At 33.3% G+C, this 25,053-nt stretch overlaps 1 protein-coding gene across 2 annotated transcripts; it reads right to left on the bottom strand.

Annotated features, from left to right (window-relative positions):
- Positions 1 to 70: 70 nt before the first annotated feature.
- LOC126891960 (zinc finger protein 235-like) lies at positions 71 to 25,030 on the bottom strand. Of its 2 annotated transcripts, none has more exons than XM_050661315.1 (2): positions 24,757 to 25,030; positions 71 to 2,227 (listed from the first exon to the last, which is right to left on the bottom strand). In XM_050661315.1, the coding sequence occupies exons 1-2, from the start codon at positions 24,872 to 24,874 to the stop codon at positions 1,461 to 1,463; spliced, it is 885 nt and encodes a 294-aa protein (XP_050517272.1). In that variant the 5' UTR covers positions 24,875 to 25,030; the 3' UTR covers positions 71 to 1,460. The 2 variants fall into 2 exon arrangements, with proteins under 2 accessions (XP_050517272.1, XP_050517271.1); XM_050661314.1 differs by lacking the exon at positions 71 to 2,227 and adding an exon at positions 17,942 to 18,809.
- Between the last annotated feature and the right edge of the window lie 23 nt (positions 25,031 to 25,053).

The following is a 25,053-nucleotide window of genomic DNA, read 5'->3' as shown; positions in this document are numbered from 1 at the left end:
CGCACGGTCGTAGAAAAAGTTAGGGCTTTGCTCACTGATTCTGGTTTACCTAAAGCTTATTGGGGAGAAGCAGTGGCTACTGCAATATATTTAAAAAATCGTAGCCATACTACAGCTATTAATGGTACTCTTCCTGAAGAATTATGGACTGGTTCCAAGGTTGATTTGAGTCACTTAAGAATATTTGGATGTAAAGCATATGCTCATATACCTAAGCATTTTAGAGTTAAATTTGATGTTAAATCTAAACCCATGATTATGGTAGGGTAATACGAACATACTGAAGGCTATAGATTAGCTGACCCCAATTGTAGAGGAAAAGTAGAAAAACTCAGAGATGTTGTATTTTTTGAACACCTAATGTATGAAAAGAATTCAATTTCAACTCAACCTGAGGTTAAAATAGAATCAACACCTTGTATTGATGAATTTAATCAAAATGTTGGTGATGAGTCTGTAATTGATGAATCATTTACTATCAATCATGATTATTCAATTGATAATGAAAATCAGGAGTCAATTGATGTTACAAACTTCTCTGATTCGGATGTAGATTTTACTCATGAATCGGAAGATAGGAAAAGGCAACTCAGGAAGAGACGTCCACCCGATTGTTTAACAGATTATGTTACTTAGCAGTTAGTTAGTTGTGATGAGGAACATGTTTTCTTCATAATCATGGAATTCATCAGAAACTAAAGATTTTTTTTTGTAGTCATATTTTTTATATATTGGATAATATGGATTTAATGTGTATGTAGTTCAATTGTTTATATTCAATTCAATATGTTTAATTTCTTAATGTTCTCACTTTACAGTTTAAGGGAGAGTGTTGGAAAAAATAGTTATTATTAATATGTAAACTGTAAGTTTAAGCATAGTTTTAAGTTCATGTACACTGTGTGTCTGACAGTAGTTAGTTATATATATTAATTTGTCATATAGAAGTTTTTCATTAAAATTTAAAAAGCACCATTTATGATTTTATTCTACATATTAAAATAAAATCCTAATAGTTTGGGTGTGTGTATTTTACCGCTCTTTGACCAGCAGCGATAGACAATCCTGGATAAAGTCTCCACTGAAGATTTTAGTTGGCTGATAATGACATCAGCGATCGCCACACCGTGGTAGATACGCAGTTCAATGGAATGTGACCCATATATCCACGTACGATACGAGGAAACCATTCATTTCCGGAAAAGTCTAACCATCGACCATTTATGGTGAGAAAGCTGTAGAAATTCGCAGCCTCCAAACAGAAAGTAAACCTGTGTACTTGTGAAGAAACGGAAAGTTTCCATGTACGGAAAAGAAGCAGAGAATCCAACAAAAACCATAAAACCAAAACCATTGTACAATGGATCTTCTAACAAACGACTGCTCGCCACAACAGCAAAATGAAGACCACAACAGCAAAATTTTACACTACTTGTAAGATTTTTCTCCAATGTGTTCAGTTAAATGGCGTTTTTGGGAAACTGCTTAAAACAAATTTTGCACTTGTGAGGTTTTTGTCCAGTGTGCAATTTAAAATGTGTTTTCAAATAACTTGTTGCAGTAAACTGCTTGAAACAAATATGGCACTTGTAAGGTTTTTCTCCAGTGTGCACCCTCATATGAATTTTCAAATTACCTAAGTGAGTAAATTGCTTAAAACAAACTTCGCACTTGTAACGTTTTTCTCCAGTGTGTATACTTAAGTGCTTTTTCAATGTACCTACTTGACTAAATTGCTTAAAACAAATTTCGCACTTGTATGGTTTTTCTCCAGTGTGCGTTCTTAAATGAGTTTTCAAATGGTGTGCTGCAGTAAATTGCTTAAAACAAATTTCGCACTTGTAACGTTTTTCTCCAGTGTGTATTCTTAAGTGCCTTTTCAATTTTCCTGCTTCACTAAATTGCTTAAAACAAATTTCGCACTTGTATGGTTTTTCACCAGTGTGCGTTCTTAAATGTGCTTTCAATTGATGTGGTGCAGTAAATGCCTTCAAACAAATTTTACACTTGTACGGTTTTTCTCCAGTGTGTATCCTCAAATGTCTTTTCAAATTACTCGCTTGACTAAACTGCTTTAAACAAATATCACACATGTAGGATCCTTGGTCAGTCTGAAGATTCATATTTAATGTTGTTTCTTCAGTGTTTCTACTGCTACATGTTTCTTTAGGAGATGCAGGTTCAGTTGTTTTGATAATTTTCATTGTGTTGTTCTCCTGGAGGCAACCTGAAATACAAGCCAACCATAAACATTTTTTTACAAGGAAAAATTACCAACAAAATAGTTGCAAGTTTAAGGGCCGGTTGTTCGAACGCTAATCAAAAATGGAATCAACTGATCATTATCAAATATGTAATTACTGTCAACAACTGTCAATGTCAACTTTGACTGGGTTGCTGAAAACATAATTGATTACAATTATGAGATTAATTGATTAATTAATCAATTATGTTAATAACTGTTATGTTAATTAATAATTAATTTAAAACGGGATAATACCCGAAGGTTGGCTGTATACCATCTAGTTAAATAAAATTAACATGAAGTAAAACTCCCTAGTGTAGTTGGTATATTTAATAAAAATTATAAAAATTCTTAAAAATCCAAACGGATTACGTTCAAAACGTTTTCGGACTTATCAGTCCATCATCAGTGAACCTAAAAGTAAGTAATCTCACTTAGTAAAATTGAAAAGGGTGAAATTTTGAATGTTAAAAATTGAAAAGTGTGGTTACGATTACTTACTCTCTGTCCTTGCTAAATAGCCACAATGCCAAACACTGGTCAAGATGTATGTTCTAACTACATGGTGAAATCTGATCTACAATTTGGCTTACATTGGATGCCAACGGATTAGTACTAGGAACATGATGCTCTACTCCATTAATTAAGAGATTTTTTTATTATTAGGTCTACATTGAACTACGTTTAGTCTGTCAATGATTTAGAAGGAAGTTGAAATACTTCAAATGTCAGTAACATTGACATCCAGGAAAGGGAATTTTTAAGGTATTAACCAAGGTCAAGATCCAATGTGGTTACGGAAATTTAAGTTTAAGACTGTGTTGGAATTTTAATTTTTAATATTAGAATTTAAAATTTACTATTTTTATAAAAATATTACAACCATTACCATAAACTTGACTATAAAATTAAATTTGATCGAACTTATTGTCATAATATGGTAATGAAAACAAAATGTAAGATAGAATTATTGGTTAATGAAAGTTAATAATTTTTTTGGCCTAAAATAGCCTTGTGGGTGAAAGTTAAAACGTTGAAGTGATACAACAGTTGTTTAGTGTGTATAGAAATATAAATTTGTTAACTGTAATGTTGGTTGTATAAGTCTAGTAAGATATTGATTCTGTATGAAATTAACTAATTAAAAAAATTTGGTGAGAATTGAGGTAACTGATATAAGATTGTTAAGTGAAAAATATAAATAATTGACGGAATGTGAAAATGTGTTAGTTATAGTCAAAAATATAGGAAGTATTATAACATTATGCATATAAAAGAAAATGGAATTATTTGATTGTTAAATTAAAACTAAGTTGATAAAATGTGTAAATGAACAAAAGATTCAAAAGAAGTGCGTCAACCGGATGCACAAGACACAAACTGTATTTGGAAAATAATTAAAAGTTAAAAATAGTAAAATAAGAATAAAGTTGTAAAGTTAGAGATTAGAGTGGCTAGAAAGTTAGATGCAACATATTAAATTTTTTTTTTTTTTTAATTTTTAAGAAAAAATGTTTTTAAAAATGAAAAATAAAAAGAAAAAGAAAAATAAAATAAAAAGGAAAAAGGACCTGTATGAAAAAGAAGAATTAAATGAATAGCGTAGTAAAACATTTTGGAAAAGATCAACGAACGAAGTAAAGACCCAAGCGGCGAATAGACAAATAGATAAGGTCAATGATTTATGAAGGGAAAAGTAGGGTGAGAAAATGGCAAAGGGTGAATTAGTTGTGTTGGTGTTACTGGGGGTTGTAGAGTAAATGATTAGTATGAAAGGAGATTTTGGAAATAGAAGGAAGTGAAGTATGAAAAAGAATGAAAAAGAAGGTTAAGTTAAAGGTTTTATGGGTGAGGTCAGGAAAGTTGCTAAGAGTGAAGGATAAATTGAAAAAACAAGGAATTTAGGAAAAAAGTTGACGGTGAATGGGAGTAAAATTGCGATTAAGGGAGGTTTGTCTATTCACACAATTGGGACTGGACCTCAAGTCTCGGATAATCTCCAAATCCTTCATTGCCTTTCCATAACCCTAATCTATCTGAAAGAGTTAAATACATTATTACCAACTCCTGTGATAATATAAAAATTTCTTTTAAAGTTAATAACACCCTTAACAAGAGTTTGACCAATACTAAGGATCCAATCAACTACATGAACCGTAGTGGTGTATATAAACTCTCTTGCTCAGATTGTGATGCTACCTACATCGGTAGAACTTGTAGATCTCTTGCCACCAGATCCCTAGAACATAGTAAGAGAGATACTACTTCCTCTTTCTCACATCACCTTAAAGTCAATAGACATGAACTTAAGATTCCTGAGGGTGTCCAGTTGGTGCACAATATACAGCAGAAAAACACACTCCGATTGGACTTGTATGAGGATTTGGAGATTATCCGAGACTTGAGGTCCAGTCCCAATTGTGTGAATAGACAAACCTCCCTTAATCGCAATTTTACTCCCATTCACCGTCAACTTTTTTCCTAAATTCCTTGTTTTTTCAATTTATCCTTCACTCTTAGCAACTTTCCTGACCTCACCCATAAAACCTTTAACTTAACCTTCTTTTTCATTCTTTTTCATACTTCACTTCCTTCTATTTCCAAAATCTCCTTTCATACTAATCATTTACTCTACAACCCCCAGTAACACCAACACAACTAATTCACCCTTTGCCATTTTCTCACCCTACTTTTCCCTTCATAAATCATTGACCTTATCTATTTGTCTATTCGCCGCTTGGGTCTTTACTTCGTTCGTTGATCTTTTCCAAAATGTTTTACTACGCTATTCATTTAATTCTTCTTTTTCATACAGGTCCTTTTTCCTTTTTATTTTATTTTTCTCTTTCTTTTTCTTTTTATTTTTCATTTTTTAAAAACATTTTTCCTTAAAAATTCAAAAAAAAAAAAAAAAATTTTAATATGTTGCATCTAACTTTCTAGCCACTCTAATCTCTAACTTTACAACTTTATTCTTATTTTACTATTTTTAACTTTTAATTATTTTCCAAATACAGTTTGTGTCTTGTGCATCCGGTTGACGCACTTCTTTTGAATCTTTTGTTCATTTACACATTTTATCAACTTAGTTTTAATTTAACAATCAAATAATTCCATTTTCTTTTATATGCATAATGTTATAATACTTCCTATATTTTTGACTATAACTAACACATTTTCACATTCCGTCAATTATTTATATTTTTCACTTAACAATCTTATATCAGTTACCTCAATTCTCTCCAAATTTTTTAAATTAGTTAATTTCATACAGAATCAATATCTTACTAGACTTATACAACCAACATTACAGTTAACAAATTTATATTTCTATACACACTAAACAACTGTTGTATCACTTCAACGTTTTAACTTTCACCCACAAGGCTATTTTAGGCCAAAAAAATTATTAACTTTCATTAACCAATAATTCTATCTTACATTTTGTTTTCATTACCATATTATGACAATAAGTTCGATCAAATTTAATTTTATAGTCAAGTTTATGGTAATGGTTGTAATATTTTTATAAAAATAGTAAATTTTAAATTCTAATATTAAAAATTAAAATTCCAACACAGTCTTAAACTTAAATTTCCGTAACCACATTGGATCTTGACCTTGGTTAATACCTTAAAAATTCCCTTTCCTGGATGTCAATGTTACTGACATTTGAAGTATTTCAACTTCCTTCTAAATCATTGACAGACTAAACGTAGTTCAATGGTGGTTCAATGTAGACCTAATAATAAAAAAATCTCTTAATTAATGGAGTAGAGCATCATGTTCCTAGTACTAATCCGTTGGCATCCAATGTAAGCCAAATTGTAGATCAGATTTCACCATGTAGTTAGAACATACATCTTGACCAGTGTTTGGCATTGTGGCTATTTAGCAAGGACAGAGAGTAAGTAATCGTAACCACACTTTTCAATTTTTAACATTCAAAATTTCACCCTTTTCAATTTTACTAAGTGAGATTACTTACTTTTAGGTTCACTGATGATGGACTGATAAGTCCGAAAACGTTTTGAACGTAATCCGTTTGGATTTTTAAAAATTTTTATAATTTTTATTAAATATACCAACTACACTAGGGAGTTTTACTTCATGTTAATTTTAATAATTAATTATTCAAATAATTATGTTAATTATCATAATAATAATTAACATAATTGATTACAATCAACTGATTGGCGTACGAACAACGGACTTTGTTGGTTGTTAAGGGGACTTTATTATAATCAACTTCTTGATTAGAGTTCGAATAACCGGCCGGTGGCCCTTAGGTTTTTGTTTCTAAGATGTTTTTGAAGGCCATGGAAAGTTCTGTTTGCTATTACAGTCACTTGAATCGTTTATTTCAGAAAACACGTGGTATTGGAATGATCTATTTTTTAAATTGTATCTACATTACACAATAATACAGTAAATTAATTATTATACATGTGGTTGCGTGGAGAGGTAAACATCCAGCGATGTTTCCTCAGTTACCTCTTAGTCTTAGGTCGGATGGTTAGCTTCTTGTGAGTCTTCTATTGTTGACAGGTTGCAGTGAAGCTAGGACAAATAATTCCCGACAAAAAATCCTGCACAAAAAATTCCCGGACAAAAAATCCCGGACAAAATATCCCCAAGAAATATTTGCTGCTGATTAGTTCTCTAAAAGTTTTCCCGAGAATGCAATCGACGCAAATGTTTTTCAGCATCAGTGCATGAGAGTTATAGACAGCAATAGCATAAGATTAAGCATGAATTGTAATTTCGAATTCCAATTCCATGTCGAAAACTTCAAATTTTACATGACAAAAAGTGTGAGTTTTTTTCAAAAATTCTGGAGGAATGAGCTAAGGCTGTGGATTTTATGTTGTAATTATTCGCTTAAATCTATTGCTCACTCTGCTTTGAATAACTATGTTCAAAGCATTGCGTATTCGTTATGATAACTGCTGGTCCTGAAAACGATAATCTTGATTGTAATGCAAAAAACATATTCCTTTTTGTAAATTTAAAGTCAAAAATATTTAGTCACCATCATCAATGTCGTTATAACTCTTCGAGAGTCTTTGCCGCGTTTACTATTGTCTTCCATGTTTGTCGCCCTGTCGGTCCTGTGCCACTATTTCCCATTTTCTCCAGATCTTCTCTGACTGCATCTTTCCACCTTTTTCTAGGCCATCCTACAGACCTTCTCCCATCTGGCCTCTCCCCGAGTAGCTATGTCTGGTTTGATTTTTGGATAAATTTTTCGCATGACATATTCTAAGGCCAGGTCAAACAACAATGGGGACAACGGATCTTCCTGGCTCAGTCCAGAATTTACGCAGAAAGCGTTTGATATTTCCCCCCTATTCTAACTCGAGCAAAGGAGTTATTTACATGCATTTTCGTTACCGCAGTTAGTTTCTTGGGTACGCCCAGCTCGGCCATTTTGGTCGAGCTGGGCGTACGTAAAATTTGTATTCCATATAGTGTTGGACGATTAATTGAATCATAAGCCTGTTTGGAATCTACAAAGATCTGATGCACGTCTTGATTATACTCTCAATCCTTTCAAGCATTTATCTAATAGTAAATATTTGATCAACAATTAATCTTCCAGGCCTAAAATCACACTGGCAGAGCGAGTAAAAGATTTAAGCGAATAATTACGACATGATTCTCACAGCTTTAGCTCACTCCCCATATCTTCCACGATTTTATAGTACGTTCTTTAACGGTAAAATATTGCAAAACCTCTAAATTTTAAAGAACCGCTTGGATTGACATGAAATTTGGCATACACATAGCTAACAAGTCAAAGAAAAAAAGTGATGTTGTGCCGATATGTGCTTTTGCCCCGGGGGTGGTTTTCACCCCCTCTTGGGGACGAAAAAATATTCGTCCAAAGTAAGTCCGGAAATGGATAAACTGACTAATTTTAAGTAACTTCTGTTCTATAGATTTTTTTCACTAAGTCAATACTTTTCGAGTTATTTGCCAGTGAATATGTTCATTTTTTTAATAAAATAACCACGCTTTTAGACGGTTTTTCGCAAATAACTCAAATAATAAGTATTTTGTCGAAAAAACATTTGTAGCAAAAATATAGCCTGTAAAATTTTTTAAAAAATGGTGTAAATATCACGTCTCTGTACCTAGTAGAAGCAGAGTTATAGCTAATTAAAAATTGATTCATATTCGTCAAATTCCAAATGGAATACTTTAACGTGAAGTAACCAAAAATGAAACACATTTCGGGGAAAACTCATTACAACTTAATTAAAGTGTTTAAAAAAAGCTTCATTTTTGTTTTATAAAAAAAAAATCTAACATCAAAAGTAAACAAGTTACGCTCAAAATAAAGTTAGTCCCTTTTTTTGGTAAAAAATCGGGAAAATCACCCCCTAATTGGTATCTCAAATGAACTTAATCGTTACGACTTCACAAGTTTCTTGACTCGTGTATGTATTGTTTATAGGATCTGTAAGTTTCATCGGTTCAAAGTCCTTATTTTTAAAAGTTAAAAGGTGTTGAACGAGTCACTGATCACGAATGTATGCAAATTTAGAAACACCAAATCTTAATCAATTTTTGTCTAACAGAAAAACAAAAAAAAATACATGATATTCAGAAAAGCAATGTTGATTTTTTTGTTTTTCCAGATTTTTGGTATCTCTAACAATTTTTAAGTTATTTTGAAAAAAAAACATTTTTTTCAAAATTAAAATTTTTGAAAATTTTACTTTAAAACCAAATTTTTTTAAAAATAAGCACTTTGAATCGATTAAACTTACAGATCATATAAACACAACATAAGTAAAATAATTTGTGGAGCGGTAACGATTAATTTCATTTAAGTTGCTAATTATGAGGTGGTCTTCCCGATTTTTTTTGCCAAAACAAAAGGGACCAACTTTATTTTGAGCGAACTTGCTTAAATTGATTGCTAGAAACTTTTTATAAAAACAAAAATAAAGCTTTTTTAAACACTTTAAAAGGTTTGGGTTTTCCCCAAAAATTGCTTAATTTTTTGAATATTTCACTTCGAAATATTCTATTTGAAATTTGGTGAATATGAATATATTTTTCATTGGCTATAACTCTGGTTCTACGAGGTCCAGAGACCCAACGCGTACACCATGTTTTTTACTTTTTTACATGCTTTTTTGCTAAGAACGTTTTTTTCGATAACATACTTACTTTTTGAGTTATTTGCGAAAAACCGTCTAAAAATGTAGTTATTATGTTAAAAAATGAACATATTCACTCGCAAAAATAACTCGAAAAGTGTTGACTTGGCGAAAAAGCTCTATAAAACAAAAGTTACTTAAAATTAGTCAGTTTATCCATTTCCGGACTTATTTTGGACATATATTTTTTCACCCAGAAAAGGGGGTGAAAGTCACCCCCATATGGGGGTCACTTTCACAATCACAATCACAATCCAAGAATGGACTATTAGAAAAACTCACATTTTGTCATGTAAAATTTGAAGTTTTCGGCATGGAATTGGAATTCGAAATATGGTAAAATTTCAGGAAAACTCTTAGATAACTATTCACCAGCAAATAGTTCTTGGGGATATTTTGTCGAAAAAAATTTGTGGGGATTATTTGTCCGGGATTTTTTGTGGGGATTTTTTGTCCGGGTATTTTTTGTCCAGTGATAATTTGTGGGGATTTTTTGTCCGGACTCCCTTCATTTACATATGGAATTTTTAGGTCAGTGTGTACGTACCATGGTACATTAACTGTTGCTCGAAGTACCTTGGATTGTGCTCTCTGTATAATCACGGTATTGGACTTACTAGCACAGCCCCACTGTTGAATGCCATAAGTTCCGATTGACTTTATCACTGCTTTATATATTAGCGATTTGTTTTCTGTTGAAAGGTGGGATTTTCTTCCGATGAGCCAGTAAAGTTTTTTGTTTTTAGGTCAAGTTGTTTTTTCTGTTATATGGTGTTTCAGTTGAGTTTACTATCACAGTGAAGCTCTAGATACTTGATTACTTTGTGGTATTTTTATTTGATTGATAGTTACTGGTGGGCAGGTTTCTGTCCGGAGAGTGCTATATGAGATCATTTTGTTTTGCTTACCTTAAACTTATATTTCTGCAGCCATATTTCAAGCGGTTTTAAATGCTCTTGGAGATTTTGGCTTGCTGCAATAGGATCATCATGATTGGCAAAAATAGCAGTGTCGTCTACGAATGTATGTCTAGTATGCTCCCCTGTGGTACTCCAAAAGTGAATAGGCTTGCGTTCCGATACTTCTTCTTTAACTTTTACTTTAAACTGTCGTTCATGTAGGTAGGCTTTCAATAGGTTGTAGTAACTTGATTTATTTTGCATAACAAGCCTGGATGCCAGACTTTGTCAACAGCATGACTGATGTCTATAAAGGCTGCTATGCAGTTCTGTCGGTTTTCAAGTGACTGGTTGATGGCGTTTACTATGCGATGGTATTGTTGTATTGTTGAATGGTTTTTTCAAAATCCGAACCGGTGATCTGGGATCCAATTTTGTGGATTTATTTCTGCATTTATTCTGTTTAGGATGTCTTTCAAGCAACTTGGAGATTGTTTGTAATAAGCTGATAGGCCTATATAATGAGACATCTAGAGTAGAGGGTTTTTGCCAGGCTTTGGTATAATTATCTATCTAATTTTGAGTGCTATGGGCCAGTACTCACATCTGAATACTGCATTGAATATGTGCAGTAGTTTTACTATGCCCTTTTTGGGTATTTCTTCTAACATTTTTGCAGTTATCAGATTTACGCCTGTGCCTTCTTTGGAGACAGGGTGCAGAGGCGGCTCTAGCCCGTGTGCAGTCGATGCACTGGCGCCCTTTGGTAGACGCGCAGTCAAAATGAAATAGTCGAATAGGTACCTACCTAGTATTTGTACATAGGATATTAGGTACTCTTATAATGTAAACAAAAATCCAGATGCAAATAGTGCAATATTAAATGATGTCGGGAGCCAATAGATATTCACGGCGTCAGAACAACCGACCCAAATCTGTTAAAAATATTTAATTAAAAATGAACTTTTTACCTATGAGGTAAGGTTGAAAATTGGTTGAGGTTGACAAAATGATAATATACTACGTATTTTCAGTATTACTTAAAAAACAACAACAAATGTTAATATGGATAATTTTTGAAGAGCTCCGACTCCGCTGAAAGTCGCAATAATTGTGGTAGTCTTCTTCTTAGGGTGCCTGTCCGTTCCGAACGTTGGCGATCATTCTGGCTATGATGACTTTGTTGGTTGCTATACGGAATAGTTGTGTTGAGGTCTTTCTCTACCATGTTCTCAGGTTAGCAAGCCAGGATATTCTTCTTCGTCCTGGGGACCTTTTTCCTTTAATTTTACCTTGTAAAATGCATTGGAGTAGCTCGTATCTGCCTCGATTTCTCATTATATGTCTTAAGTACTGCAGCTTACGGGCCTTCCCGATGTTGACTAAATCTGCGGTTGTGTTCATCCTCCGTAGTACTTCTTCATTGGTGACTTTCTCTGTCCATGGTATCTTCAGGATCCTTCTGTACAACCATAGCTCGCAAGCCTGAAGTTTCGATTGAGTTTCTGCCTTCAATGTCCACGTTTCTACTCCGTATAGACGCACTGAGTACTCGTAACATTTAAGGAGCCCTATTTTTGTTTTTAGGGTGAGGTCATGGCTCTTGAACACAGAGCTCATAGTCAAGAATGCACTTTTTGCCTTTCCGATGCGACATCTAATCTCTTCAGTATTGTCCCATGACTCATTGATTATAGTTCCCAGCTCCCAAGTAGTTGTATTGTCAGACACGTTCAATTCTCATTTGGTTCACATACAGATTTGCTCCAGTTATGTTTTGCTTGCTGATGATCATTAGCTTGGATTTGCTGATGTTTATATCTAGTCCATATGTTCTACCTGTTTCCTTTATTTTGTTCATTAAGTTTTGCAGCCCTTATATGGTATTGGAAAACACTATTGTATCATCTGCATACCGCAGGTTACTGAACTTGATTCCATTTTTATTGAGATGCCTCCATCAATATCTTTTAGAGTTTAGAGCCTCTTCAAAAGTGTCCTTTGAGTACAGATTGAACATCAGCGGTGAAATTAAGCATCTCTGTCTCACTCCCCTTAAGATTTTGACCTGATCTGTATATTTTCCATCTATTCGGAGCACTGCTTATTGATTCCAATACAGGTTAGATATTATTTTCAATCTCTTCCGTCAATCCCTGTCCTCTTCAGCACTTCCATCATGCCTGACTCTATCGAAAACCTTCTTGTAGTCAATCAGGCATGCAAAAACATCACGGCTGACATTTCTACATTTCTAAAACAACACTTGCACGCTATACAGGGTGTCCCCGAAAATAGTGCGTTCCTTTAAGGTATGGATAAAATACACAATTTAGAACAAAAAAGTCCTATAACATTTTTCCTGAAGTTAACCGTTTCCAAGAAAAAAATTACATTGTTCGCCATATAAGTGAATTTTTATTTTCATAAATTCGAATGACATGGCATCGTGGCGTAGAAAAACTTGTTGTCACTTTGAAAATTTAACCTAATCAAACCCGTTTATTTACTATTAGGTGTGATTTTTGGGGTTGTTGACATGGCACCTATCTGCAAAATAGTTATTTCTTGCTTTATTAATGTGACTAGACGCCAGATGTGGATATCGGTTTGGTTGACATTTTCATTATTTTACCTACCGGATACAACTGACCTACAAACCTACTCTATATTTATTTGCACGTTGTTGTCAGACTTCAATTTGCATATCAAAATGATCAATTTGATCAAACGGCGGAATTTAGAAAACAATGTTATAAGACTTTTTTGCTCTACATGGTGTTTTCTGCCTATACCTTTAAGGAACGCACTATTTTCGGGGACACCCTGTATAAAGCCTCCCTCGTACCAACAGCGTTAACAAATCCAAACTGATTGGGTGCAATTTGTTCTTCGCATTTTCGGTAAATTGTGGTAGTAATAAAAGAAAATCTTCCTTTTAAATAATTTTAATCAAATGAAAAGCCGCTTTAATTTATATTTACATGTTAACTTAAATAAAATACTTAATTCATTCCGTCAAAGCTTATTCCACAAAATTATCCCGCGATGCCTGTACAAACGCCCGACAAGTCCCAAGCAATTTGAGCTTTATAGGTTCCACAACAGATTTCGGAACCATTGTCGGTATGTCTTCAAACGAATCAAAAGATCGCCGGGCGGGCGGCAATCTATAAATCGCGCTTAAGTGTCAATGTTATTTTTCATTAATCCTTTTAAAGCATATTTTATGTTGAAACAAGTAAAGGACCCGCTCTTTGGCGATCGGCGCCCCCAACATCCCGGCGCCCGTGTGCACCGCACACCCTGCACAATAGGTAAAGCCGCCTCTGACAGGGTGGCAATTACGTCTTTAATTTCATATTAATTCAGAGTCATATTATGATTTTAAAAACGGTGATTACATTGGTATGAACTTTTTCTTGTCGGAAATAAATTGGGAGTCACTAAAGGCTTTAACGAGTTACAAATGCAGAAGTGTTAAGAAGGCTGCAAAAGGATTGCGAGGTGATAAAGAACATCAAAACAAGGAAGCTAGAATATTTAGGCTACATTACCAGAGGTGCGAAATATGAGATATTAAGGCTCATAATGCAAGGTAAAATAAAGGGTAAAAGATCTATAGGTAGAAGAAGAATTTCCTGGCTGAGAAACTTGAGAGAGTAGTATAGTTGCAGCTCAGTAGATCTTTTCAGAGCAGCCGCCAATAAGGTACGGATAGCTGTGATGATAGCCAACCTCCGATAGGAGAAGGAACTACAAGAAGAAAAAGGCTTTGAATATTGAGGACGCTGTGTCTAAATTTTACGATATTATCAATCATGAAATAAATTCTTATGTTCCTCAAAAAGTATGTAAGACAAGTACACATCCAGTTTGGTTTAGCCCGGAGTTAAAACGATTAATAATAGAAAAGAAAAAATATCATAAAAGGTATAAGATGTTCAACAATTATGATGATTTTTCATTCATTTTTCATAACTTAAGATCTGAATGTAGTAGACTAAGTAAAGATTGTTATTTTAGAATTAATAGTGACTCACGCACTTTTTGGAAATATATAAACAGTCGCAGGAAAAATTATGATGTACCTTGCCATTTATATTTAGGAAATGATCAAAGTACTTCTGGGGAGGAAGCTGTGAATTTATTCGCCAAATTTTTTTCTACGGTGTTCACTGACCACAATACTACCCGACCCCCCCCCCACAATATCAATTTGAAAATGCTGATAACATGAGTTCATGCTCTTTTAACATTAATACTATTTGTGAGAGTATTCACAATTTGTCTCCTAAACTAAATTTTGGCCCTGATGGCATTCCTAACTATCTATTAAAACAATGTGTTTGTACTATATCTAAACCATTATATATACTCTTCAATAAATCTTTGCAAGAAGGAGTTTTCCCTGATTGCTGGAAACTTAGTTACGTAAAACTTATATTTAAATCTGGTTCAAAGGCAAATGTTGAAAACTACAGAGCAGTTTGTACTTTATCAGTAATTCCAAAATTATTAGATTATTTAGTTACTAAGCAGCTTACTTGTGAATTCAGTAGTATTCTGGTGAATGAACAACACGGTTTTGTACAGGGTAGATCTACAGTAACTAACTTACTTCTTTATCAGAATGACATTGTTTTTGCTTTGGAAAACAAGTTACAAGTAGATTCCATCTATACTGACTTTTCTAAAGCATTCGATAAGGTAATCTTACTTGCGAAACTTACAGCATATGGTATTTCTGGAAGTCTCTTTGATTGGATGCAAAGTTACCTGACTAATCGAAGTTTAAGTGTAAAAATAGGATTTTTTCTTTCTAATGCTTTTACAGCTACATCTGGAGTACCGCAAAGTTCCCACTGTGGCCCCCTTCTATTTAATTTGTTCTTGAATGATGTTCACTCTATTTTTAAGGAAGTTAACTTTTTAATGTTTGCTGATGATGTTAAAATGTATAAGACTGTCAATAATGAGGATAAAATTTTTCAGGTAAATGCTTTTTATGAGTGGTGTGGTAGAAATGATATGGAACTTAATATTAATAAATAATTTTTAATAACTTTTACTAGATCCCATTCGCCTATTCACCATCAATATTTTATTAATAATACTCCTGTCACAAGTGTGAACAAAATTCGGGATTTTGGTATATTTGATTGTAAATTAACATTTTACTCTCATATTGACCATACTGTTTCGCAGGCGTTTAAGATGTTGGGTTTTGTATTATAGTCGAGGAAATGAAGCTGAAAAAATGGCAAAACCTCGCAACTTTTTCGTCCAGCATCGGTTTGTACAAAAATTTGGGATTATACTCACTTCACCCTCTAGTTCATTTTCTATATTGAGCCGTTGTACGCTTTTGGTTTTTTAAGGGTGAAAACTACCCCTAATTGTAAAAAATTATAATTTTAAACTTTAATATTGTCAACATTTGGTTCTTATTAGTTACATAATGATTGTTTTATGCGTTAAGATATACTATCATAATATTTCAACCCTTAAAACCAACCTTGTTGGAGCTATATATAAAAAATTTACTTATCCTAAAAGAATAATTTCGGCTTGCATCGATTTACATAAAAATTTGGGATTAGGATTATCTCACCCTGTACTTCATATTCTATATCATGCTTAAGGGCGTTGATTATTTTTAGGGGTGTAAACTACCCCTTATTGTCAAAAATTATATAAAAACATTGTAAACTTTAATATGGGTAAAATTTTGTTTTGATTGGTTAAATAATAATTGTTTTATAATATGGGATATAATATCATCATATTTCAACCATTAATAACATTACAGTTTTTATAAGTAGATATTTTAATAGATCTATACAGAAAAAAAGTAGAATTAAAGAATTACAAAAACATTTATTTACTTCCAGTCATCTTCCAGTATACGAACCGGTTCTGTGGTATTATACATACATTAAAAGTTATCCATAAGCGGACTATCCGAATTTTTCGAAAAAAAATTGGTTTTATAAACATAGCACCTTCATTGAAGACTGTGTAAACTAAATTCCGAAAGATCCCTTAGTTTTTAATTAGGGTGGGTTTAAAGGGCTCGAATAAGGGGGTGTTTGCTCGTAAATAGAGGTTTTAAAGAGCTATATCTCGCTAACTTTTCACTGTAATGAAAATCTATGCACAAGGGAATTTTAGCTAGTAAAAAAGCTACAATTTAGTGGTTTATCATTTTTTTTCGTATCTCCAGTATTTTCGGAGATATTTTCAAGTAAAAGGTGAAAAATGGGAAATTCCAAAAAATTAATTTTTATTTAAACTCTAATTTTTCTAAACTTAGGCCTTTTAAATAGGTCAAGCTTCTTGGGTGTATTGATAATACAAATATAAAAGGAATTACACAAAGGTGAAGACCAATTTTCAATTAGGAGGGTAGTTAGGGGGTTGTTTTCACTCATTTTTTCATAGAGAAAAGCAGGTAACGACCTTTTTTGATCATAAGTTGCTTAATTTTCAGGCTAGAAACTTTTTATTATTATTTTTTGAAAGGCCCAACTGTATACTTGAAAAAAGATTTTTTAAGTTTTCCCCGAAAAATGCAAAGTTTTTCCGCTATTTTACTTTGAATATTTCAAATTATGCATTTGACGAAAGAAGCTAACTTTTAACATGCCGTAAAGAAAATGTAAAAAACGTTTTTTTCTTAGAATTACTTTTTACATCGATTTACATGGTTAAAATGTAATAAAAAATTCCCGCCCCCGAGATGGGGTGGCAACCACCCCCAAGGTTTTAGCGTACAGCGGCATGGTATAGAAAATGATCCTTGGACTATTCCCTACCTTCTGTGAAAATTTCAAGTAAATCCATGCTGGACGAAAAAATTGCGAGCCAAAATGCTTCATTTCCTCGACTATTACGTTCATCAAAATATTTGTCAATTCACACAATAAAAATCTTATATTGCAGTATCGTGAGATCAATTATTGAATATGGTTCTATTGTCTGGTCACCTAGTTATGCATATCAAATCCTAAATATTGAAAAGGTTCAAAACAAATTTTTACGTTTTGCAGCCTTTAAGATGGGTTTAACAGTTACAAATTATACTTATGACAATATATTAATGCGATTAAATTTACAAACTCTTGAACGCAGAAGAGTCATATTGGATATTTGTTATCTTCGCAAAATTATCTCTGGTGTTATTAACTCCGAAGAATTGATAAGTCTTGTATACTTTAATATACCTGCTGGATTGACACGAAATCCACAAATATTCAAGGAACAACGGCATGCTACAAATTATGGTCAATATGCACCAATTAGTAGATTGACCCTGTATGGAAACAAGTTTAGTCATCTAATAGATCTGTGTGGTTCTTCAATTTCCTCTATCAAACAAGAACTCGGGCGTCTTGAATTTTGAATTAAAAAAAATTTAAATAGATTTAACTGTTGTAAATTATTCTTTTGTTTTCATCACTTAAAAATAATTTATATTCTTTTGATTTTTTTTTGTTTGTGTTTTATAGTTGTAGTTTTACGTGTATCTAATTTTTATATTTTCAATATTATGACGAAAGCTCGGCTTTATTGTATTTTGTATGTATTGGGTTTATCGCGTTAATAAATTAATAAATAAATAATTTCTTTTGGAGTAAATAGTTTTATTAGACTTTTTAAAACAGATTTAGTACTACTTGTAAGATTGTTCTTCAGTGTGAATATTCATGTGTTCAGTTAAATAGCGTTTTTGAGAAAACTGCTTAAAACAAATTTCGCACTTGTGAGGTTTTTGTCCAGTGTGCAATTTAAAATGTGTTTTCAAAGAACTTGTTGCAGTAAACTGCTTAAAACAAATACGGCACTTGTAAGGTTTTTCACCAGTGTGCACTTTCATATGAATTTTTAAATTACCTAATTGAGAACATTGCTTAAAACAAATTTCGCACTTGTAACGTTTTTCTCCAGTGTGTATACTTAAGTGCCTTTTCAATTTTCCTGATTCAATAAATTGCTTAAAACAAATTTCGCACTTGTATGGTTTTTCACCAGTGTGTAATCTTAAATGTCTTTTTAAACTATCTACTTCACTAAATTGTTTAAAACAAATTTCGCACTTGTAACGTTGTTCTCCAGTGTGTATACTTAAGTGCCTTTTCAATTTTCCTGATTCAATAAATTGCTTAAAACAAATTTCGCACTTGTATAGTTTTTCTCCAGTGTGTATTCTTAAGTGCCTTTTCAATTTTCCTGCTTCACTAAATTGCTTAAAACAAATTTCGCACTTGTAAGGTTTTTCTCCAGTGTGCACCCTCAAATGTCTTTTCAAATTACTCGCTTGACTAAACTGCTTTAAACAAATATCACACATGTAGGATTTTTGGTGAGTCTGAAGATTCATATTTATATTTAATGTTGTTTCTTCAGTGTTTCTACTGCCACATGTTTCTTTAGGAGATGCAGGCTCAGTTATTTTGATAATTTTCATTGTGTTGTTCTCCTGGAGGCCACCTGAAATACAAGCCAGCCATAAAATTTTTTTTCAAAGAAAAATTACCAACAAAATTGTTGTAAGTTTTAAGTTTTTGTTTCTAAGATGTTTTTGAAGGCCACGGAGAGTTCTGTTTGCTATTATAGTCACTTCAATCGTTTATTTCAGAAACCACCTAAGTGCGCTTTTTTCTATGTTCGTCTTTTTTTTTCCCTTTATTGACAATCAGACATGATCAACTATTTTCAATGGGAAATAAGCCACAATGTTACCAAAAAAATTATTTTATTAACGTTTTGACGCCCCAATCAGGTGTCGTTGTCAAAATACAAAATATTACTAAATTAAGCAACAAAATTTTTGTTTAATTTAGTAATATTTTGTATTTTGACAACGACACCCGATTTGGGCGTCGAAACGTTGAAAAAATAATTTTTTTGGTACAATTGTGGCTTATTTCCCATTGAAAATACTTACTTAGTCCTAAGCCTTTCTACCTTTAGGTGTAAGGCTGGTGGAGTTGAGTTTGGCATTGTAGTCTCCATGCTTTCCGATCTTACGTTAGGTTTCTTGCACTTTCCAATGTCAATCCCTTCTTCTCGACTTCTTTCCTGATTTCATCTACCCACATAACTCTTGGTCTTCCTCTTTTGTTTTTTCCCTGCACTCTCGTTTCGAACACTCGTTTTGTAAGCCTCTCGTTCGACATTCTACACACGTGCCCGAACCATCTTAGTTGTCCCTCCACTATTTTTTCATGGATTGGTTCCAGTTTTAGGTTTTGTCTAATTGTTTCGTTTCGTATTTTGTCTGTCCTCTTTCTGTTTGCTATTTTCCTCAGGAACCTCATTTCCATAGCATTGACTCTGGATTTTTGTCTCCCCGTCAATGTCCATGTCTCGCTGCTATACATGATTGTTGGTCTAACTACTGATTTAACGACTGCCGTTTTTACTTTCTCCGGTATCTCTTTTTTCCCCAAAAATGTTGTTTTCATAGCGTTAAATAAGCTTCCTGATCGTCCCATTCTCTCGTTTATTTCCATGTCTTGTTTACCATTTGCTTCGATTATTACTCCTAGGTATTTAAAATATTCCACTTGCTCTAGTTGTTTCTCGTCTAATTCTATTGCGTGTGTCTTCTTCGTATTTGCAATTATCATTGTTTTTGTTTTCTTTGTATTAATTTTCATATTTATGTTTGATAGTTCTTCTTCTAGGATTTCAAGATTGTTCTGTAGGTCTTCTCTGTTTTCTGCTATCAATACCATGTCGTCTGCGAATAGTAGCTCCGATAGTTGAGTCCGTTTCATTTGCCAGTATCCTAATGTTAGTTTTCTCATTCTTCTCTTGGCTTTCTTTATCGCTTCATCCAGTACCACTGAGAATAGCAGTGGACTCAGCACGCATCCCTGTTTGACGCCTTGACTTGTAGTAAATTCTCTGGATTCCTCGTTATTGGTTCTTATTGTATTTGTATTATTTTTGTACATATCCTTTATTACTTCTATTATGTGTCTGTCTTTTAGTGTCTTCCATACGTCCTTTCTTCGGATTCTGTCAAACGCCTTTTCCAGGTCAATGAAGCACATATGTATCTCTCTATTCTTCTTGATTACCTTCTTACTTACTTGTCTTAATGTGAATATTAGGTCTTGCGTGCTTCTGTCCTTCCTGAATCCACACTGTGTGTCTTCCATAGTTGTTTCTATTTGGGTTTTATTCTTGTCTCTATTATTCTTGCGAATACCTTCCCAGGGATACTTGATATGGTGATACCTCGGTAATTATTACAGTTTCTCTTGTCTCCTTTTTTGTGTATTGGTAGTATAATGTCTTTCTTCCAGTCCTTTGGTAATTCTGCTCTATTTATGATATCATTCATTAGTTCTTTCATGCTATCCATTCCCTCTGTCCCCATGAATTTTATCATTTCCGGGGTAATATGATCCTTGCCTGGTGCTTTGCCCAATTTTACTCTTTCTATTGCTTTCTCTAATTCCTCTCTTGTTATGGATTCCACTTGTTGTTCTTCATTCCTTTCTTGTATCTCCCCTATGTTGTCCGTATCTGCATGAGTTAGCTCTTTGAAATGTTCTCTCCATCTTTCCATTATTTGTTTTTCTTCTGTTAGTACGTTTCCATTCTTGTCTTTTATATTCGGCATCGTGTGCTCTTTCTTTTGTCTGAGTTGTTTTAATGCGCCGTAGAAGAGTTTTTGGTTTTCCCTATAATTTTTTGTCATTTTTTGTCCAAATCTCTCCCATGACCTTTCCTTTCCTGCTTTCACCGCTATTTTAACCTCTTTCCTTTTTTTCTTTATATGTCTCGTAATCTTCCGGGTGTTTTGTACTTAGGTATCTCTTCCATTTTTCTTTTTTGTTCTTTATTTTCTCTCGTATTTCTTCCGTCCACCATTCCGTTCTCCTCATGTTGGTATTTGCTATTTTTGTTTTCCCACAAGTTTCCTCAGCTGCTTTGATTATGCTGGTTTTTAGATATTCCCATTTTTCTTCTATATTTGTATTTTTTGCCCTACCTTTCAGAGTATTATCTAATTTTTCTTGGAATTTCTTCTTATATCTTTCCTCTTTTAATTTGTAACTTTTTATTTTTTCGTTTACTACCTTTCTTCTCTTTTCTTCTTTTTCTTCTGTTGTTCTAATTCTCATTATTACTAGATGGTGGCCACTGCCAATCTCTGAGCCTCTTTTCACCCATTGAAAATAGTTGGTCATAAAAATGCCACAAGGAAATAGCTTCAGAACAAAATCAGATATGATACATCTATAAGTCAATTTGTTGATTGTACAATAATATAGTAAATTAGATATTGTACATGTGGTGGCATAGAGAAGTAAACATCCAGCTTCTTCTGACTGAGTTTCCTCATACATACATACATACTTAATCGATGTTCCTCTTATACCAGAAGGTGTCGAGGGAGTTTCCTCAATTACCTCTTAGGTTGGATGGGCAGCTTATTAGTCTTCTATTGTGGACAGGTTGCAGTCAGTAGTGGATATTAGCAGCGTGTAATATGTTATATAAAGTTTTTTGATACATCATAGGGCTGATGTACATACACTCATTATTATAGTGAGCGAAATGAGATGTAAGATATTATGAGATATATATTATAGTACAGCTCTCCTGCATTACAAGCTTTACTGGCCAGTTCATATAAACTCTAGATTGAGTTCACCTAAAGGCCCTATATACATAATATTAGTAAAAAGGAATGGGCAAGCCTAGCAAGCTGTGTTCGATACCTACATACAGTATGCAGCAAAATATGTATGCAGTACTGAAATGATAAAAATATGTATACAAAAAGTATGCAGTATTGAAATGAATATTGAAATTTTTATGATTATTTATACAGTGATGAGCGCACTAATAACCGGCAAAATAACGCAGAAGATGGAAAACATATTAAGTTATGAGATAAAAAGAGATGAACCTAGTGGAGGTGTTAAATTTAGCGATAGTAACTTATATATTGACATTATATTGATTGTTTCCCACCTTTAGACATATCGGACGAGTTTGAGAAATGACACTGTCACCGTGACAGTTTTAGTTGACATACTCCTCTGATACGTCTAAAGGTGGGAAACAATCAATATAATGTCAATTTATATGTTACTATCGCTAAATTTAACAACTCTACTAGTTTTATTTTTTTTATCTCACAATTTAATGTGTTTTCTATCTTTTGCGCTATTTTGCCGGTTATTAGCGCGCTCATCACTGTATAATATATCTAGTATACATGATATTATAGCCTTGCAAACCTTATTCACGATAATGCACGTTCCCTATAAAACAGATGTTAAAGATGCCCTCTGGCCAGTGGCGGATATACGGGAAGGGAAAATGAGGAAATTTCGCCTGATATAAGGTCCAAAATTAAAGAAAAAAAATTGTTCAAACATGAAAATATATTAGCTGACATACAAGCGAATCCACAGAAAGACAAAATCAACCCAATAAACACGCTAGTTAGATAGATAGATAGATAAATTTATTGACCTTTTTGTATCATTTACATGACATAAGATAAGTCACAAACATGTTATACTTATAGTACAATAAGTAGGTTATTAAAAAATACTACACTAAAGTAAACTAAAGTTATCTTATTAAAAACATTAATGGTAACAAACATTTAGCAGAGAACAAGATTACGAGACTGATAAAATATTGTTAAAAGTATAAAAATATCGGAATCAGTTGCTAAAATTTCCATTCAACTGATCTGAAAAGTTTCCCCTTGGTTGAGGTTGAGGATGTTCCAGGAACCGTTGACCTTGCCTGAAGTTGAATCAACTAAAATATACGTTTTTCGCCCAGAAATTTTTTTCGTAAACTTTTTCTTGTAGAGAGGGATTGACTCCTATCATGAAGGCTTGGTTATTGGATCGGACAAAGTATGTTGGAAGTTTCTTTACATAAGTATTTTGTTCGCCTGATTGTTTCGTAATATAGGCCTTTATATTGTCTTCTGTTACAGTATCAGGGACTAGTGACAAGAAAAGCCAGATTTTCTTCTCAGTTTTACCTATACCCTGGAAATTTTCATCCCCATCTCCACTGCCTATATTATGGTTACGGGTTTTCCTAGTTTTCCTTTTTACTGACGTAAAACCTTCTGCTTCTGACGGGTGATGATTAGCTTCATTTATTTTTGATGTTGAAGGTTTCATTCCTGCCAGATTATTATTGGTTAAGTTGATTACTTCATTTAATTTTTGTTCACTTTGTACTCTCAGAATTTCAGCTGCTACCTGGTTAACCTTTATTATTGGATCACCCTGTAAATTAGGAGTTCCCATATGTGTTGGTGATGACAAATTGCCTTGATGTTTATTTTTGTTGATTTGGTTTTTTGTTACAGATAAGGTTTTTGTATCACTTACCTTATCTATTGGAAGCAAGTTTTTTGGTTGGTTGCTATTTTGATATGGTCTTGGTAGATTTTTATTAAATGATGAAATTTCGTTTTCTAATGACGTTATTTTCTCGTTGAGTAAAAGGATTACCTGGCATTTATCGGATATAGTGTCTTTGTCTGTTATTATTTGTTTCAAGAGTTTGATTTCTTCTCTAAGGTAGGAGTCTTCATTTATGTCAATCTCGGCAACTTGTTGAGATGGTTCATGTTTACAGTCTGTTTTTTTTAGTTCACTAGCTTGTTTTAAACATGCTGGGTGGAATATTTCACTGCACTTTATGCACGTCACTTTACTTTTAACTTTTTGGAGCAATGTTTACATGTATAATTTACATTTTCATTGGGAGCAGGTGAAGTGTCAAATGCTTCACCCGCCATCTTTTCTGTCCTCTCCCAGTTAGGAGGAAAATTAACGAAACTTAATGCATATGAGTTTTTATTTGTTTTTTATGTAATCTGAGTTTATTTTTTATGTCTTTTGGCTGGTTTTTCTTTGGAAGTTCCCCCTAAGGCAAATTTCTAGATCCGCCACCGCCTCTGGCATGAAAAAATAATTAATTCTAGTCTGCAATTCTGAAACTGCAGACAGTGGATCTATCTCACTCCTTCAGGATCACCATATGTACGTATCTGGTGGCGTTAGTTCTGGTAAGTGGCAACTCCCAAAATGATTGTGCAGTATTCGAAGAGACTCCCTGGCAGTGTGACAGGTTGTCCCGTCCTGTTGAAACCATTGTTGATTTTAAGCTTTGACCATTTTCACGACCTTCTCCTTATGAATGAAAATAGTACTCCACCATAAAAATTTTTTCTGCAAAACAGAGAACCATTCTGAAGAACCTAACGTTATCACAACAGTCACATATTATGACGACGTTCGGAAACCACTCAGTACGCTTCGTCGCCTGACACACACAAATTTGAGGCATACGAATTTCAGTACTGTTTATTTTGCCGCATACCATACTATCAATAGGAGATAAAAATAAACCTTTTTATTACTTTTCTTACCTGGGTTATCTTCTCCTGGTTCATTTTTCAAATCATCCAGATCTACTAAAGTGGATAGCTCTATATCGTTATGGTCATACTCTTCAACTTCATTCTTAATTTCAACTTTACATTCCATCGCTAATAAAGAAACTGAATGAAAATATTCCGCAAAATTCTGAATCTTAAAATAAAAACATCAACATTCTAACCTATCTAACCACAGATTTGACAGATTCTACATCCGGCCTAATAATAGTATATTTGAACTACCTATTCCTTTTTACACGTTATTGGAACATTGGAACTACCAAACAT

The sequence above is a fragment of the Diabrotica virgifera genome, chromosome 9, assembly GCF_917563875.1.
Source record: "Diabrotica virgifera virgifera chromosome 9, PGI_DIABVI_V3a".
NCBI classification, from domain to species: domain Eukaryota; kingdom Metazoa; phylum Arthropoda; class Insecta; order Coleoptera; family Chrysomelidae; genus Diabrotica; species Diabrotica virgifera.
The sequence above is the reverse complement of the archived record's forward strand: the minus strand, read 5'-3'. Positions and strand labels throughout refer to the sequence as shown.

Bases quoted from the DNA above. Each gene is read 5' to 3' on its own strand.
- LOC126891960 (XM_050661314.1), bottom strand. From the start codon at position 24,874: ATGGAATGTAAAGTTGAAATTAAGAATGAAGTTGAAGAGTATGACCAT. The intron at 18,810-24,756 runs GTAAGAAAAGTA...CTTGTATTTCAG, and splicing joins ACCAGGAGAAGATAACCCAG to GTGGCCTCCAGGAGAACAAC.